Raw genomic sequence first — 16584 nt, 5'->3', positions numbered from 1 at the left:
ATCTGCGTGTCAGTGGTTCCTTGCAAAGAATGACCCTAAATAAAAGAGTGTTGAAAATGAGGGAAATGAAGTCACAGTGGGAAAAAAAATCTTTGTACCACTTTGGGACGAGCATCGGTGACCCTGAGGAGCGGGGAGGTGGGGTCTTTGGGCTGAAACTCCTCCATCTCACCGCCAAACTGGAAGAAAACCTTTAGGTGGCCTCGGACCACGGCCAGACACAGGAACCCATCCTGGTTGTGGACACAGGCGCTGAAGCTTATGTGACAGCATTCAAGATAATTTGATGGACACATACTCTGTTGTGAAGCAGAAGCAAAATTCCTTTCTGGGAAATAAGTTTGACTTCCTGCTCAAAACGTTGCATGCGTGCCGACTCATCACTGAAGGAGATCTCAGCGAAGCCTGTGCCGTCAAAGTACGCAGCGTCGTTCACCCAGGCCTGTGTCAGTGCCGGCTTTGACCTTTTCATGCCATTATCAACAGGCAAACATCAACAACGGGACAAAGGAAGTCAACGCAGTGGACAGATGTTGCTCCTCACCTCCCGCACGGCTTATGCTGTGTGGTGTTCAGATGGAAGACGTTCTCAAAGTTGTATAAGCTGAGCACTTCCTCATTCAGTGTGTCCAACTCCATGCAGCCCCTGAAGTTTGGCAGGGCCAGCGGTGGAGGGGGCTGAACAGGTCACAAAAATGGTGAAGAAATCTCAGTCATAAGAACAATAGATCTTTGAGGTAATCACGGCACCACACAGGGGTAAATATAAAAAATATAATTGTTTCTCCTGGCAGCTGGTGTAAATGTTTATATTAGGATCCCATATGGGTATGCCTTATGGGAGGGGTGTCAAACTAATTTTTATCGCAGGTCACATTGTAGTTAGGGTTTCTGTCAGAGGGCCATTATGACTGAAACCATGAAAATCTTTAATTGACAATTCATATTTACATGTTAAATTTACCAACTAGTTTTGGAATCAGAAATCAAGCATAATGGGTTTTTCAATGATTGTTGATGTTTGGTAACACAAAAATCCTTGCAATATCTCAACGTCATCATTTACGATATTGCATTTTGGTTCAGATTTTTTAACAAAAGTCCTGGAGGTTGATACACATGATTTGTCTTTGCTGGCCACATAAAATCATGTGGCAGGCCCCGTCTGGCCCCCGGGCCTTTAGCTTGACACCTGTGCCTTATGGGAATATAATTTAAAATATATATATTTTATTGTTATGAAGATAACATGTAACTTCAATAAATTTGTGTTCACCCTGACTGCTAGAGAAGTTAATTTTGGGTCCCACCACAGGGGTGTGTTCTTAATCTCCTACAGTTATCTATCCCTCCATATTCTTAGCCGCTTATTCCTCACAAGGGTCACGGGGAGTGCTGGAGCCTATCCGAGCTGTCAACGGGCAGGAGGTGGGGTACACCCTGAACTGGTCGGCAGCCAATCGAGGGGCACCTAGAGACAAACAGCCGCACTCACAATCACCCCTAGGGGCAATTTAGAGTGTCCAATTAATGTTGCATGTTTTTGGGATGTGGGAGGAAACCGGAGTGCCCGAAGAAAACCCATGCAGCCACGGGAGAGAAAATGGAAATGGAATATTATATATATTTATATTATATAAAACCATGCAAGTTGGCCAAAACATGCAAGTTGGCCAAAACTGACTGAACTATTGCGCACGCTGCCTGGTTCGGCAACTCCAATAGTGTACTTTATTATTTAAAATCTTTAGTCTCAAGCTGTTGCTTTGACCCAAAGGGTTAGGGTTAGGTTAGGGTTATAGTCTAATATTTGAGTAGACTGTGATTGTTTTCTTTTATTGGGGATGATGATCAACAGTATCTAACGATGGTGCTGTGACTTGGCAAAGTGTCCTTGCAGCATCATAGTCTGATTTGATGCAGTTTTATCAGAAGCTTTAACAGAATAAGTGTAAAAATGGGCCTCCTCGAGAGCCTCTTTGAGTCTGGGAACATATCTGTCACAAATCTTTGCAAAGGCTAGTTCTTACACTATTTTTGCGACACTTCAGAATCAGATTTAATGGCCAAGTGTGTAAAAACACAGAATGAATTTTTCTCCAGCAGTCGGTACTGCCCTGGTACGACATACAGAACAAGGAACAACATAGCAACAGGAGCAAAAACAAGAGACATTTCTGTTTATAGGGACTACTACTTATAAGATGTGCAAGATGTGAAAGCTATACAAATAAGTGTATTAACAATGTCAATTGCGCAAAGGGAGCAGTTTAAAGTAACAAATCGGGTGGTCTACAAAATATAAAAAAATAAATATACCTAAAAAATAACAATAATTCTTCTTCTTTTCCTTTCGGCTTGTCCAGTTAGGGGTCGCCACAACGTGTCATCATTTTCCATCTAAGCCTATCTCGTGCATCTTCTTCTTTAACAACCACTGTCCACATGTCCTCCCTCACAACATCCATCAACCTTTTCTTTGGTCTTCCTCTTTTGCCGAGCAGCTCCATCCTCAGCACCCTTCTATGAATATACTCACTCTCTCGTCTCTGAAGATCGGGTTAGGCTCAGGAAGTAACTAATTCAGGGGTGCCCAGACACTGGTGGGCGGTGGAGGGGGGGGCTCCTTTCTCCTCCTACACGCGGCCAAAACACCACCCCGCTCAATCCACCTCTGCGTTGGGGCTAACGCCGGCCCCGGGGGCGGCGACCAATGCTGGCCCCGACGGCGATGAATAATGCTGACCCACGCACATCGACACATCTAGCACCCCTGACTTACGTACGCGGATCTTTAGTTACATTCTGAGAGAAGAATTATGTCGTCCCCCAACTATAATTTTTTTCAGTAGCTATATACACACCTTTTCTGATTTAGAAGCCACAAAGCGCTCGTCCTTTGCACCTCTGCAATCCATTTTTCATGACAAACCGGGTCTTTTGGAAATGTATGAAGAGCGAATCCAGCGTCCTGAGTGTTCGAGCAAAATCCAACAATACAACGAGCCGGCATTTTGGCTAACATGCAGAAAAAACAGCTAATCTCTCATAGGTATAAAAGGTGGAAATACACGTCCCTGCTACTCGATGAGTCGGCAAAAACGTCACTTCCTGCTTCTTCAACACAAATTCTGAGAGACTTTCCCTGGCGGGAGATGAAAAAAACAATATAGGCCAACATTCAGACTTGCCATGAAAAAACGGATGGGACCATTCCGGATGATTATTTTCGGTTAAAAACATACTAAAACTTGTTTTAGGTGTAAGCGGGGCTTTAAACAAAACTCTGGTGAATTCAAACAAGTATTTAGACTTCAAACTGTGAAGATTTCAGGAAAATAAAATCATACTAGGAGTAGGTTACATTGGATTCATTTGTTTATGACAGCCCCTCACATAATTTATTTTACAATAGTGCTTAGCTATATTTATATTTCCTATATACCTGTGTATGAATGTACGAAACTTGGAGTCTGTCCTCAAATGCAGTTACGCGTTCCCAACAAAAGTTAAATTTCCATGTACGAACTAACATCTACTGGCTTTGGCCAAGTACCATGCCGTACCTTTACACTCTATACAGTATACTGTTTTACAGTAATACTCAACTATATTTTTAATCTCATACTGTATGTACTCGTGGTGCCCTGAATCAGCTGGGATAGTCTCCAGCACACCTGCGATCCTTGTGAAAATAAGCAGTTTTGAAAACGGATGGAGATACCCATGGATGTGGCACCTCTTAACGTATCCCATTAAGAACACTGGGACTGCAGTTTCTCCATTGCTGTGAGGTGACTTGCAGTGGTTCAGTCGCCTGATCTGCAGCAACGAGTCTCAATTTTTTTTTTTACCATAGTCCAGTTCTATCAATTTCATCTGCACTGCTTGTTGTGGGGTGGACCGAAAAGTAACATTATCAAAAAAAAATGTATTGTGATGAAGATGACACATATTTACAAGTGTTATTTTAAGGTAGTCATCCTACTTTGAACGTGGTGGGGTATCCCCCCACATAGAAGACTGTGTCATTGATTAAGAGGTTGAGAAGACCCTGATCTCCTCCTGCCTCCACATAGGCTTTAGTGATCCGATGGTCGCCTTCAGAGGCCTCCGAGGACATGGACATCTGACCGTACTGCAGGATCCTTTAACAAAAGAACACAGTTTATGAAACACAACACAAAAGTCACACATATGCACGTGGGCCATACTCTACCTCTCCAGGACAACACTGTTAAAGTTTCCATTGGACTGAACATTCTCAGACATGAACACTTCTGCCATTTCTCCTCCAATGTTGAAGTACCAGCGCAGTCTCCTCCCATCCAGCGCCATTCCCAGGAAGTCCTTAGTGGACTACAAAGATGAGCACAGAGTTTAAACAACAGCCTCTTTTTACAATAGGATGCTGCGCATATGAGGTCTAAGAGCTTAAATATAATTTCTGTTCTTCAAATATTTTCAGTCAGAATAATTAGTGAAATAAATTCAGCTACGTTTTAATTATGTGATATTGTGTATTCACAAATTGTTTATTATATGTATGCTGTGGATGTTGATTATATTGCATTCTGTGATATTTAAAAGGAGGATTTTGAGGTTTGGTACATAAGTGATATGTTGTGATGACGTGATGAACTGGAAGAAGAACGAAGGTTAGACGGACAAAGACGGATGTGGAAATATAGATGGTTGGGCGAAATATTTTTTTGACCATTAACATCAACATCATCTAACATCATCTGCAATCCTCATCATTTTCTTTGTATGTTTGTTCAATGATCAGGATTTGCTGTGCCCATTTGATGTGGAAACAATTCTATTTATTTTATTTTTGTTGTTTGAATTCAAGTAAACTTCTTCAAACAAACCACCTGCATCCTGGATTACTTTTGCTTCCCCTTTTTTTGTGCAAGTAAAGAAGGAATAATGCATCGAGATTAGCCCGATAAGGAAACTACATTTTTAGTCAAAAAAGTTGCTCTTTTGGATGGATATATTGACTTTGGAACTGAAAGCCACGTTTTTTGCACTGGAGGAGAAAACACACAAAGATTTCGAACTGTAAGTTGACTGCTTCAATATGAGCCGCAAGTAAACTGCCATTATTGGAATTGCAGTAGCCTGTTGTGGAAGAAGCTATGATATCATTCACTTTACCCTTTTACTCAGTTTGAAAAACGGAAAGTAAAAATAACTGAGAAGGCTGTAGAAGAGTGCAAAGTGAGACAGTTGGATGCACGCAAGCAGAAACTATCGCAGATAACTGCAATGTTAAGACATATTGAGGATCCTATGGAAGATGATTCAAATGTCAACACTGTAAAGGATAAAATGTGTGTTTATATCAGCTGTATACAGCAGGACTTTGTGGAGCTTAATTCTGGACTGCAGCAATTTATGGATGTGGAGGAATTTTTTAATGACCAGCAAAACTGGTTTGAGCCTAAACATAAATCAACAAATGACCTTTTCTGGAAATGTGAAAAATGGATGAAAGATGTCTTGACACGTGAACAAGCAGAGGAGTGTGAGGTACTGATTATGCGTGATGAGAACAGGTCCAATTTTTCCAAGTCCACTAAACGAACAAATAAAAAAGGATCACACAGTGGAAGTGTGTCGTCTACAGTTTCATCAATCAGAATGAAGGCAGAAATGGAACATGCATCGTTAAAAGCAAAGGCTGCAGCCTTAGAATAGAAGCTAGCTATAGAAAAGGAAGAAATGGCCTTAAAGGCTCAAAAAGAGATGCATACAATGCAGACTGCTCTGGCAATGTGAGATGCGAGAATGGAAGTTTTACAAAATTATGAACACTCACAAGCAGGAATGAGTATATATGACGAAGAAGAGCAGGTGGATGAACAAATTGATAACGCAGAAAATGCTGGCTCACAGCCACAGCAATGAAGCTCAATTTCATCCAACCAGCACAACGATCAGAAAGTATTGATTAAAACAAGTGTGACACAACCAAAGGTGGACTCTGAGAAAGAAGGAGTGCTTGAGAGTTTATGTAAGACCATTTCTCAACAAATTTGTGTGACCGAATATCTTGCAAAAAAAAAAAACACCAGGCATTATTACTCCCTGATCTCAAGATTGCAATATTTACAGGTGATCTTGTTGAATATAAGTCCTTTATTAGATCAATGGAACATGGACTAGAAGGCCGAACTAGTGATAATCTTGACCGATTACAGTTTCTACTGCAATACACAAGTGGACCACCACATGACTTAGTCAAAAGTTGCTTCCAGATGGAACCATCAGTTGGTTACGTAAAAGCTAAGCAAATGCTCAAAGAATTTTTTGGTGATGACTATAAGATAGCAGAATCCTACATTCAGGAGATCCTGAATCGGCCAATGATCAAACCAGATGAAGGTGATACGTTACAGTGTTATTTATTGTTCCTCACAGGATGCTTAAATGCAATGTCTGATATTAGCTATATGGAGGATTTGGACAATAGAGCTAACATAAAGGCACCAGTAAATAAGCTTCCATATAAGCTCAAAGAAACCTGGCGAAAATTTGCCTGTGATACGCAAGAATAAAAAACAGATAAATAGTAATGTACAACCCTTACAAATAAGCAAGTGAGATATGTGCAGCACCCTCTTTATGGAAATATAAAGGACACTACTGTACATGTGAAAGAATCACTTCAACAGAAGTTAAAATCACAATGTGCAGTTTGGAACAAATCAAAGAATGTGTTTACAACGGCTTTGAAAACTAAAAGTGAAGGAAATGGAAAAGAGTAACCACTGTGCCTACTGCAAAGTAAGCCAACATGGTCTCCCAGCTTGCAAAAAAACAAGGACAAACCTCATAAAGAAAAAATAGAATTTTTGAGAATGCATGGTCTATGTTTTGCTTGTCTAAAACATGGTCATATGAGCAAAGACTAAAGAAAGGGTACAGTGTCAAGAATGTTCTCACCTACATCCTACTTTACTACACATTAACTTTAAGGATGAAGAAGAGGTAAAGGAAAAGGGTGAACAGCACTGTCGAGTGATCTTGTCCAAATGTCAGAAACTGTTGGTCCAATTGGGGATGGTAAAACAGACTGTGCTCTTTCAATAATTCCAGTACATGTCAAAGCTCAAAAGGGAACAAGGCTTGTGATACATTTGCATTTTTAGACCCAGGTAGTACGGCTACTTTTGTTACTTAGTCAATGATGCATCAGCTGGTCTTGAATGGACACAACACGAGCATTTTAATACGAACGATGGGAAAGGAATCAGTTGTAGACACTCCCATTGTGACTGAGCTGAAAATTAGTGGCCTTGATGAAGATCAGTTTAAATCAGTTATCTGAAGTGTTTTCATAAAGAAACATTCCCGTTACCAAGGACAATATTCGTTGTCAAAGGGATGTTGATTGTTAGCCTCACCTAAAGGAGGTGAAGCTTCCCTCACTCCAAGCAGACATTGGACTACTCATCGCCTGCCAAACACTACCAAAGCAATTGAACCACTACAAGTTATCAATAGTGTGGATGATGGACCTTATGCAGTTAGGACCATATTTGGCTGGACAATAAATGGACCCCTAAAAGGTGGAAATGACACGGAAGTAAACAAATTAGCAGAAGTCTGTAAACAAAATATCAGTGACAAAACCAGAAGAGCTCTGGCAAATGCAGTTTAAGCATGACTTTCCAGATGCCGGGTAAAATGAAAAAAATGAGTGGTCGAAGGATGATCAATACTTCATCCAAAGTGTTTCTCAGTCCGTCAATTTTTCAGATGGTCATTACAGTGTTTAACTGTGAAGAACAAGTCACTTCATCTGCCAAACATCAGGTCAGTCGGTGAGCAACGCATTAAATTTGAAGAAAAGATTTAGAAGAGATGCTAAATTTCACACAGAATATGTTTAGGCTTTCTTGAAGTGCGTGATCTGGCTTACACGACCAAGTTTTTGCTCTGTGCTCTTGATCAATGGCCTAAAAATCCAGACTCAGAAATGATGCATGATGATGACATAAAAGTCAAAAGAATAGCTCAGGTGTATGTGCGTCAAACACAGGTATATCAAGGAGCTACAGACAAGTTAATGAGCCACTATTCATCTTAGACAGGAGTAAAACGTGCTGTAGCTTGGTTTCTCAGGCTTAAAAAACTGCTGAATTGTCTCAAACAAAGGACAAGGAACCAAATGCAGCAAAGACTGAAGACAGACAAGACAATTTGGAAACAGCTTCCAAAGGAGGACACTTAACGTTTTAGATTTACTGGAAGCTGAAATAGAGATTGTAAAGTACAGGATCTTGGTGACTCTTTCTTGAAACATTGGTGTAGAGAATACCTCACACAGCTCCAAGAACGTCGACGGTCTACGCCTGGAAGAAATCTTTGTCTTGGTGTCAATCAATGCACCACCTTCTCAACCCTCAGAGTAAATAATTCTAACAGGTATGCAGCAAATTTGGTGGATCAGAACTATAAGACATGATCCATCACGTGTTGTTCCCACAGAACACAGCAAGGCGGGTTGTAAGCACAACTTTGTATGCTTTTAATATCCAACACGGCATACGCGATAAACTATGGTAATCCATCCATTCATTCATCCATCCATCCATTTTCTGTACTCTTTATCCTAGATTAAATCAACCTGGTGTGATGTTTAAAACAGTCACGAGACCGAAAATTGCCTTCAACAAAAACAGAAACAAACAGAGCAGGAATTTTGGGTGTTAAACTCAACACCCCTGTCCTGGCTTTAACACTCTTACACAGGCAGTACCTTTTTTTAAATTATTATTATTTTGATAAAACACAGCTCTAAAGCATGAGGACAAGGACACTTTCTTCTGTCTTGCATCATCAACACTTCGCAGACTGAATGCTTACTCTAAATCAGAAATGTCTAACCAGATCCGGCCCGTTCAATACATTTCTGAAGCAAGTCTCTAGCTCATTTCTATCAAAAGTTGTGATTTCTTTAAAAATACAAACCAAATGCGACTCTGGCCGCAAAGATGGCAGTATGTGTAAAAGGGCTCACGTCCAGCATGCGGCAATGATTTAGTCACAGGAAACAAACATTTGCAACGTGATGTGTTCAAGTAAAAATAAACCAGCAATCGAGCTTCACTATTCACCACTACTAAAGTTATTGGTTAACACACTCTTCACAAAATGGCACGGTAAAAAAAAAAAAGTGGGGACGGAGTGCAGTTTTCCAGAAAAAATGGACTGAGAAGCATTTAATCACAAAAGTGAATGCAAAACCAGTGTGCTTGGTATGTCATTAGCAAGTTGCAGTGTTCAAAGAGTTTAATATTTGGCGCCACTATGAGACTCAACATCAAGACAAGTATGACCACTTGAAAGGACAAATGATATAAATAAATTAATCGCTGGTCTGAAGAAACAGCAGTCTACTTTAACGCGCAGCCCCGATATTGCTGATGGGGCTATAAGAGTTAGCTGCATTTTTGCTAATGAGCTGGTGGAGGCATCCAAGAAATTTTCTGAAGAGGAGATTGTAAAAACATGCATGCTGAAGGCTGCAGAAGTCATGTGCCCTGAAAAAGCGACATGCCCTTGCCAATATTAGTCGAACATGGAACACTGTCGCAGACTGGGTGACAAAACTCTCCAGTGACTTGAGCAGCCAACTTAAAGCAGAAAAACAAGTCATTTATCACATTTCCAATTACAGTAGATGAGAGCAGGTTTAGAACATCTGTTCTGGTGAACTGGCCATATTCATTAGAAGTGCTGATGAAACGTTGACCGTCACCGAGGAGCAGCTTGAATTGGTGCCCAAGAATGACACCACAACAGCAGATGACATTTTCAGCGTTCTCATTGGAGCGATGGACAAGATGCGAGCGCAGTGGTCCCATGCTGTGAGCCTGGCTACCAACAGTGCACCATCAATGGTTGGGAGAAAGGCAGGTTTGCCACAAAATTCCGTGACAAAGTAAAGACTGCAACTGGAGGCAAGAGTTTTGGACATTTCACTGTATTTTGCACCAGGAGGAGTTATGTTGCATTATGTTGCAAAACATTGCAAATGGACCATGTTATGAGTGTGGTTGTGGGAGTCGCAGCTATCGAACGGGGACACCGCCCATTTCTCTTGTCACAGAGCTGTGCATGCAAAGGCATTGGACCGTCCCGATAAGGTTTAGGATAAATATAAAGACAACATAACAGACTTGCTGCGAGAGTTTTAGCAGAGGTTTCACGTATTTAATGAACTTGAGAACAAATTTGGCTTATTTGGGTCGCCATTGACAGTGACGCCTTCTGATATGCCATCTGACATTCAACTCAAGCTTATTGACTTGCATTTCCGCTATGAAGGACAAATTTGTGTCCGTGGGATTAGATATGTTTTATCAATACCTTGTGCCAGGTTACTGCAAATTAACAGCCATGGCAGTTTAGAGTTATCCATGTGTGGGACTACTTTGTGAACAGGTGTTCTCCGTAATGAACAAAGGCTATTGAATAGAACATTATATATATATATATATATATATATATATATATATATATATATATATATATATATATAAAGCTGCGCTCAAGGTTAACAAAAACTGCAATTTAGGATTTCACACCTATTATCGATGCACTTGTGAAGGCAAAAAGATGCCAAGTTTCAGGAGCCAGCAGCAGCAAGTAGACTGCAGGAGTGCAGTGAGAGAGAGGAAAAAAAAGTATGATGACACGAAATTTGTTTGCACTCATGAATACAGATAATTAAAAATAAGATGAATGTGGTTTCATATTAAAGATAATTATTATTGTTCAGTATATTCTCAGCTTCAGTAGGCCCAGCCTAGTAGTTTGTTTGATGTAGTTTAATCTTATTGCCCATGCACTGCTCTAACTATTTTATTTATTTATTTCACTTTGTATTTCTTTCTTTTTAATTTATTTCAAAGGGGTATGAAAATTAAGTTGAAAACGATTTTTTTCATAGCTCCCACTTGAGTTTGTTTGGTGTGGTGAGTTGGTTCAGGTGTAAAACTGCCATCACTCTACTGTTAGAATAAACCAGGTGTTCACACATTCACCGTCAAACATGAAAATAATTTTTTTTCATTCTTTGTGAATAAATGTGCTGTGGTTAGAAAAGATTATCTATCTATTATGTCTATATTGTTTATGTCTATATTATATATAATGTTCTATTCAATAGCCTTGTGAAGCCAAAAAACTACGGCTGCAGCAATCACTTGAATTTTTGTCGTATCTTTAGTACAAAATATGATTCCGAGTTTTTCTCTCCCTCTGAGATCCCCTTATTCAACCCATTCACTGCCAACCCTCTTAGTTTGATATGTCAACTGTACCAATTACGACCGCTATTGAATACAGAGAGTCCTTGGTCTACCACTGAGATCTAACTGGGATGGCGAAGAATGAAGGGAGGCTGTGCTAAGCTATTGCTAAGGAAGCAAGTGCAGGTAGCCCTTGCAAGTGGTAAATTCCTCCTCAGCATCCTTGACTTTCTGTTCTTTCAAAGTTGGGAAAATACGTCATGCCTGTTTCCTTGATCAACATTCGGCTGATATGAAGCCTACTTTGATTCTGATCCTCGATCCATAACGGAAGTAATCTTTCCATCTCGGCAACAATCGAAGAACGTTGCTTTGTTTTTACTTCTTCACAAAAATGTGCTTCGTGATCACTGTTTGCTTCATAGGGACTAAACCCATCACGTGCGCTAAAATACAGGAATTGTCCTGAATGATGATCGCCATGATGAACCAACTGACGCCCAAGTTCGCCGTGTCCATCTGTGTTAATCCCTTCTCCGATTTTTTTTTTTTTTTTTTTTTTCCATCAGATTTAAGCTTCGTCTCCAAGGTCATTGCTTTTTTTCTGGCCGGAGCACCGTTATTTAAAAAAACAGCTTTCTTCTTTTTGGCCATTATGTGTAAAAAGATGGAAGAAAAAGCCACATGTACTCCCAGTGCACAAACCGAGGTAAGCAATATGCTTGAGCTAAGCAGGAACATGATGGTGCTGGGGGCATAATGGCGGACAAGAATCGGGCATCGTAAAGTTGAAACGTTTTAGGTTGAGACCGTCTTAACCCGAGAACTCCCTGTATTTTAAAGGGCTCAATTCTAACTTTTGCGTTGGTAGCATTGGTGCGACCAACCTTTTTAGATGAACCATCATCTTGTTCTTTTTTTCCTTTTGGCTTGTCCCATTAGGGGTTGCCACAACGCGTCATCTTATTCCACGTAAGCCCATCTCCTGCATTTTCCTCTTGAACACCAACCTTTCTCATGTTTTTCCTCACAACATTTATCAACCTTCTCTTTGGTCTTCTTCTCGCTCTTTTGCCTGGCAGCTTTATTATCATCATCATTCTTCAACCAAAATACTCACTCTTCAGGCTCTGGACATTTCCAAACCATCGAAGGCTACTCTCTCAAACGTTGTCTCTTAAATATGTAACTTTTGGTGTCCCTCTAATGACCTCATTTCTAATCCTGTCCAACCTCATCATTCCTAGAGAGAACCTCAAGATCTTCATATCTGCCACCTCCAGCTCTGCTTCCTGTTGTCTCTTCAGTGCCACTGTCTCTAATCCATACATCATAACACATTGGACACCTTCCACCAGGTGTTCAAACATGTTTGGACCTGTTTATTCACTTTCTTACTACACTTACCATTGCTCTGGATTGTTGACCCCAGGTATTTGAAGTCATCCACCCTCGCTATCTCTTCTTTCTGGAGCCTCATTCTTCCCCCGCCACCCCTCTCATTCATGCAAATATATTCTGTTTTACTTTGGCTAATATTCATTCCTCTCCTTCCCAGTGCATGCGGCATCTTTCTAATTGTTCCTCCACCTGATCCCTGCTTTCACTGTAGATCACAATGTCATCTGTAAACATTATAGTTCAAAGGGATTCCAGTCTAACCTCATCTGTCAGCCCATCCATTACCACTGCAAACAGAAAGGGGCTCAAAGCTGATCCCAAATACAGTCCCACTTCTATCCTAAATTCTTCTGTCACACCTATAGCACATACTTCACCACTATTCTGCTGCCCTCATACATGTCCATACATGTATGCATACACGTATGTCTCTGTCAACCCAAACTGATGCATACAGTACCACAGTTCCTTTCTTTGTACTCTGTCATAGGCTTTCTCTAGATCCACAAAGACACACACCTTCTCTGTACTTCTCCACGCCCTTACTCACAGCAAATAACTGTGGTACTCTTTCAAGGCATGAAACCACAGATAATAACTTCTGTCCTGAGTCTAGCCTCCACTACTCTTTCCCATAACTTCATTCACCAAGCTGGTTTACATGTTGTCATATGTCTCTTGTTTCGCCTTCGCCACCTCTATCTTTATCTTATGTCACATCTCAACGTATTCCTTTCGACTCTCCTCAGTCCTCTCAGTGTCCCACTTCTTATTCGCTAAGCTCTTTCCTTGTTTGACTTCCTGTACTTTGGGGTTCCACCACCACGGCTACTTCTCCCTTTTCCTACCAGAAGATACACGAAGTACTCTCCTGGCTGTCTCTCTGAACACTTTGGCTGTAGTAGTCCAGTCTTGCGGGAACTCATCCTCTTCACCTAGAGCCTATCCCACCTCTTCCCGAAAGGCTGCACAACATTCTTCCTTTCTCAGCTTCCACCACATGGTTCTCTGCTCTACCTTTGTCTTCTTAATCTTCCTCCCCACCACCAGTGTCATCCTACACACCACTATCCTATACTGTCAAGCTACACTCTCCCCTACCATTAACTTACTGTCAGTAAGCTCCTTCAGATGACATCATGTGCACAAAATGTAATCCACTTGCATGCTACTACCTCTGCTCTTGTAGGTCACCCTATGTTCCTGCTTCTTATGGGGAAAAAAGTGTTCACTACTGCCATTTCCATCCATCCATCCATCCATCCATCCATCCATCATTTTTCTTAGCTGCTTATCCTCACTGGAGCCTATCCCAGCTATCAACAGACAGTAGGCGGGTACACCCTGAACTGGTTACCAGCCAATCGCAGGTCACATCAAGACAAACAGCTGCACACACAATCACACCGAAGGGCAATTTAGAGTGTCCAAGTAGGGTTGCATGATTTTGAGATGTGGGAGGAAACTGGAGTGCTCGGAGAAAACCCACGCAGGCACGGGGAGAACATGCAAACTTCACACAGGTGGATCAGGGATTGAACCCGGGACCTCAGAACTGTGAAGCCAAAGCTTTCCAGCTGATCCACCGTGGCGTCTAAGTGAAGCATATGAAGCAGTTTTTTTTTCAGGGTAGTATATCATATGGTGGCATAGCCCCGGGGGTGGATGAGATTCGCCCGGATTTCCTAAAGGCTCTGGATGATGAGGGCCTGTCTTGGTTGACATTCCTCTTCTACATCGCGTGGACATCGGGGACTGTGGCTCTGGATTAGCAGACTTGGGTGGTGGTCCCCCTTTTTAAGAAGGGGAACCGAAGGGTGTGTTTGAACTATAGGGGGATCAAACTCCTCAGCCAACCTGATAAGGTCTATTAAGGGGTGCTAGAGAGGAGGGTCCGTCGGGAAGTCAAAGCTCAGATCCAGGAGGAGCAATGTGGTTTTCATAGTGGCTGTGGAAGAGCGGACCAGCTCTTCACCCTCGGCAGGATCGTTAAGGGTGCATGGGAGTTCGTCCAACCAGTCTACATGTGTTTTGTAGACTTGGAGAAGGTGTTTGACCATGTACTTTGAGGAGTCTTGTGGGGTGTTCTTTGGGAGTATGGGGTACCAAACCCCCTGATACAGGCTGTTCGTTCCCTGTATGACCACTGTCAGAGTTTGTTGGTCCGCATTGCCGACAATAAGTTGAACTCATTTCCAGCGAGAGTCGGACTCCGCCAAGGCTCCCCGTTGTCACCGATTTTGTTCATAACTTTTATGGACAGAATCTCTGTGCACAGCCGAGACGTAGAGGGTGTCCCGTTTGGTGACCTCAGCATCGCATCTCTGCTCCTTGCAGATGATGTGATTCAGTTGACTTCATCAAGCCGTGATCTCCAACGTTCACTGGGGTGGATCGCAGTTGATTGTGAAGCGGCTGGGATAAGAGTCAGCACTTCCAAATCTGAGACCATGGTCCTCAGTCAGAAAAGGGTGGCGTGCTCTCTCTAGATCGTGGATGAGATCCTGCCCCAAGTGGAGGAGTTCAAGTATCTTGGGGTCTTGTTCACAAGTGAGGGAAGAATTGAGGGGGAGATTGACAGACGGATCGATGCAGCATCTTAAGTGATGCAGACTTTGTATCGGTCGGTTCCACAACAGAGGAGGGAGCAAAGTCGAAAAGCGAAGCTCTCAATTTATCAGTCGATCTACGTTCCTACTCTCCCCTATGGGCACGAGCTGTGGGTCGTGACCGAAAGAACAAGATCCTGGATACAATTGGCCGAAATGAGTGTGTGCAATTGCAAACCATGACAGCTGGGATAGGCTCCAGCACTCCCAAGACTCTCGTGAGGATAAGCGGCTGAGAAAATGGATGGATGGATGTTCTCATGGTGACACTTACATCCTTGTTGCCGAGGTAAAAGACAAACTGCTTGGCACTGTTGTCTTGCTGGTGGGACCACGCCGCCTCGGGCAATGTTATGTAGAACTTGAGAGAGGTGTAGGACGCAAGGTCAGCCAAGTTCGGTGGGGTGCGCACTTGAATTCCTGATGCGCCGCTGAACTTGACAGGAATGTTCACCTGAATGTAGGAAGGAGCGGAAAGAGAAGTTACATCCATGTTCTATCGAAAATGTTGTCATTGGGGGGTGGTGGGGGGGTTAAGATGGGTGAGTATAATGGAGATCTCAAAACCAAAATTCAAATTTTGTATAATATTATGTATAATATGAGAATATTATGTATAAGAATCAAAACCAAGTGTGTAAAAACACAAAAACAAATTTTCTCCGGCAGTCGGTGCTGAATATAATGAAACCTGTGTAGGTGTTTAATTTAGTTATACAGTATTTGCTACATTTTGTCAATGGAAAAAATTACGGATGTCGAACTGATTTTTGTCACTGGCCACATTGTAGTGGTTTTGTCGGAGCTCCATTGTGATTGGAACCATCTAAATCTATCTCTAATCGTAATATTACTTAACAAACAACTTGATGGATAACTAGTTTTGAAATCAGAAGTCAATGTTATTTAAAAAGTAGTTTGGCAACAAAATATACCGTAATTTCTCAATTATAAGGCGTCTTGAAGTATAATGCGCACCCCAAAAATCAGGAAAACCCTTCTACCAATGTACAAATCGCACCACCAATTTGCTGCGACCCATTTGCTCAAAATATTGGGAATTATCTGTATTTATATTTTGTCAGGTTTATACTCGTATTGTTTTTCAGAAAACTTTCTGTACAACAATCATTAATCATAATCATTGTACACGTGCTGTTGTAGCCGTAATATAATCTCAAGACAGGCCACAGGACACAGTTATCCTGGTCCCTGTAATTGTCAGAACAGAATCCCTCAACCAACTAGAAAAAAATGCTCAAGGATGGCATAACATTTTATCAATACTTTTGATAACACATATT

The 16584-nt window shown here is 41.6% G+C and overlaps 1 protein-coding gene across 20 annotated transcripts in view; it reads right to left on the bottom strand.

Moving 5' to 3' along the window:
• Positions 1-16584, bottom strand: part of lama5 (laminin, alpha 5) — a 377096-nt gene that overhangs the window by 68020 nt on the left and 292492 nt on the right. For 18 of the 20 annotated variants that reach the window (XR_009793010.1, XR_009793011.1, XR_009793012.1 and 15 more), the window contains 6 exons: positions 15555-15734; positions 4220-4359; positions 3989-4148; positions 545-678; positions 299-464; positions 99-233 (listed from right to left, as the gene is read on the bottom strand). Coding sequence is in view for 17 of the 20 variants with exons in the window: in XM_061806806.1 (XP_061662790.1) it covers positions 99-233; positions 299-464; positions 545-678; positions 3989-4148; positions 4220-4359; positions 15555-15734 (915 nt within the window). In the remaining 3 variants the exon portion in view is untranslated. The remainder of the gene's footprint in view (positions 1-98; positions 234-298; positions 465-544; positions 679-3988; positions 4149-4219; positions 4360-15554; positions 15735-16584) is intronic. The other 2 variants (XM_061806857.1, XM_061806903.1) reach the window with 2 other exon arrangements.

This window comes from Syngnathoides biaculeatus, chromosome 2, assembly GCF_019802595.1.
Source record: "Syngnathoides biaculeatus isolate LvHL_M chromosome 2, ASM1980259v1, whole genome shotgun sequence".
Lineage (NCBI taxonomy): Eukaryota > Metazoa > Chordata > Actinopteri > Syngnathiformes > Syngnathidae > Syngnathoides > Syngnathoides biaculeatus.
This window is presented reverse-complemented; position numbering and strand designations above follow the sequence as displayed.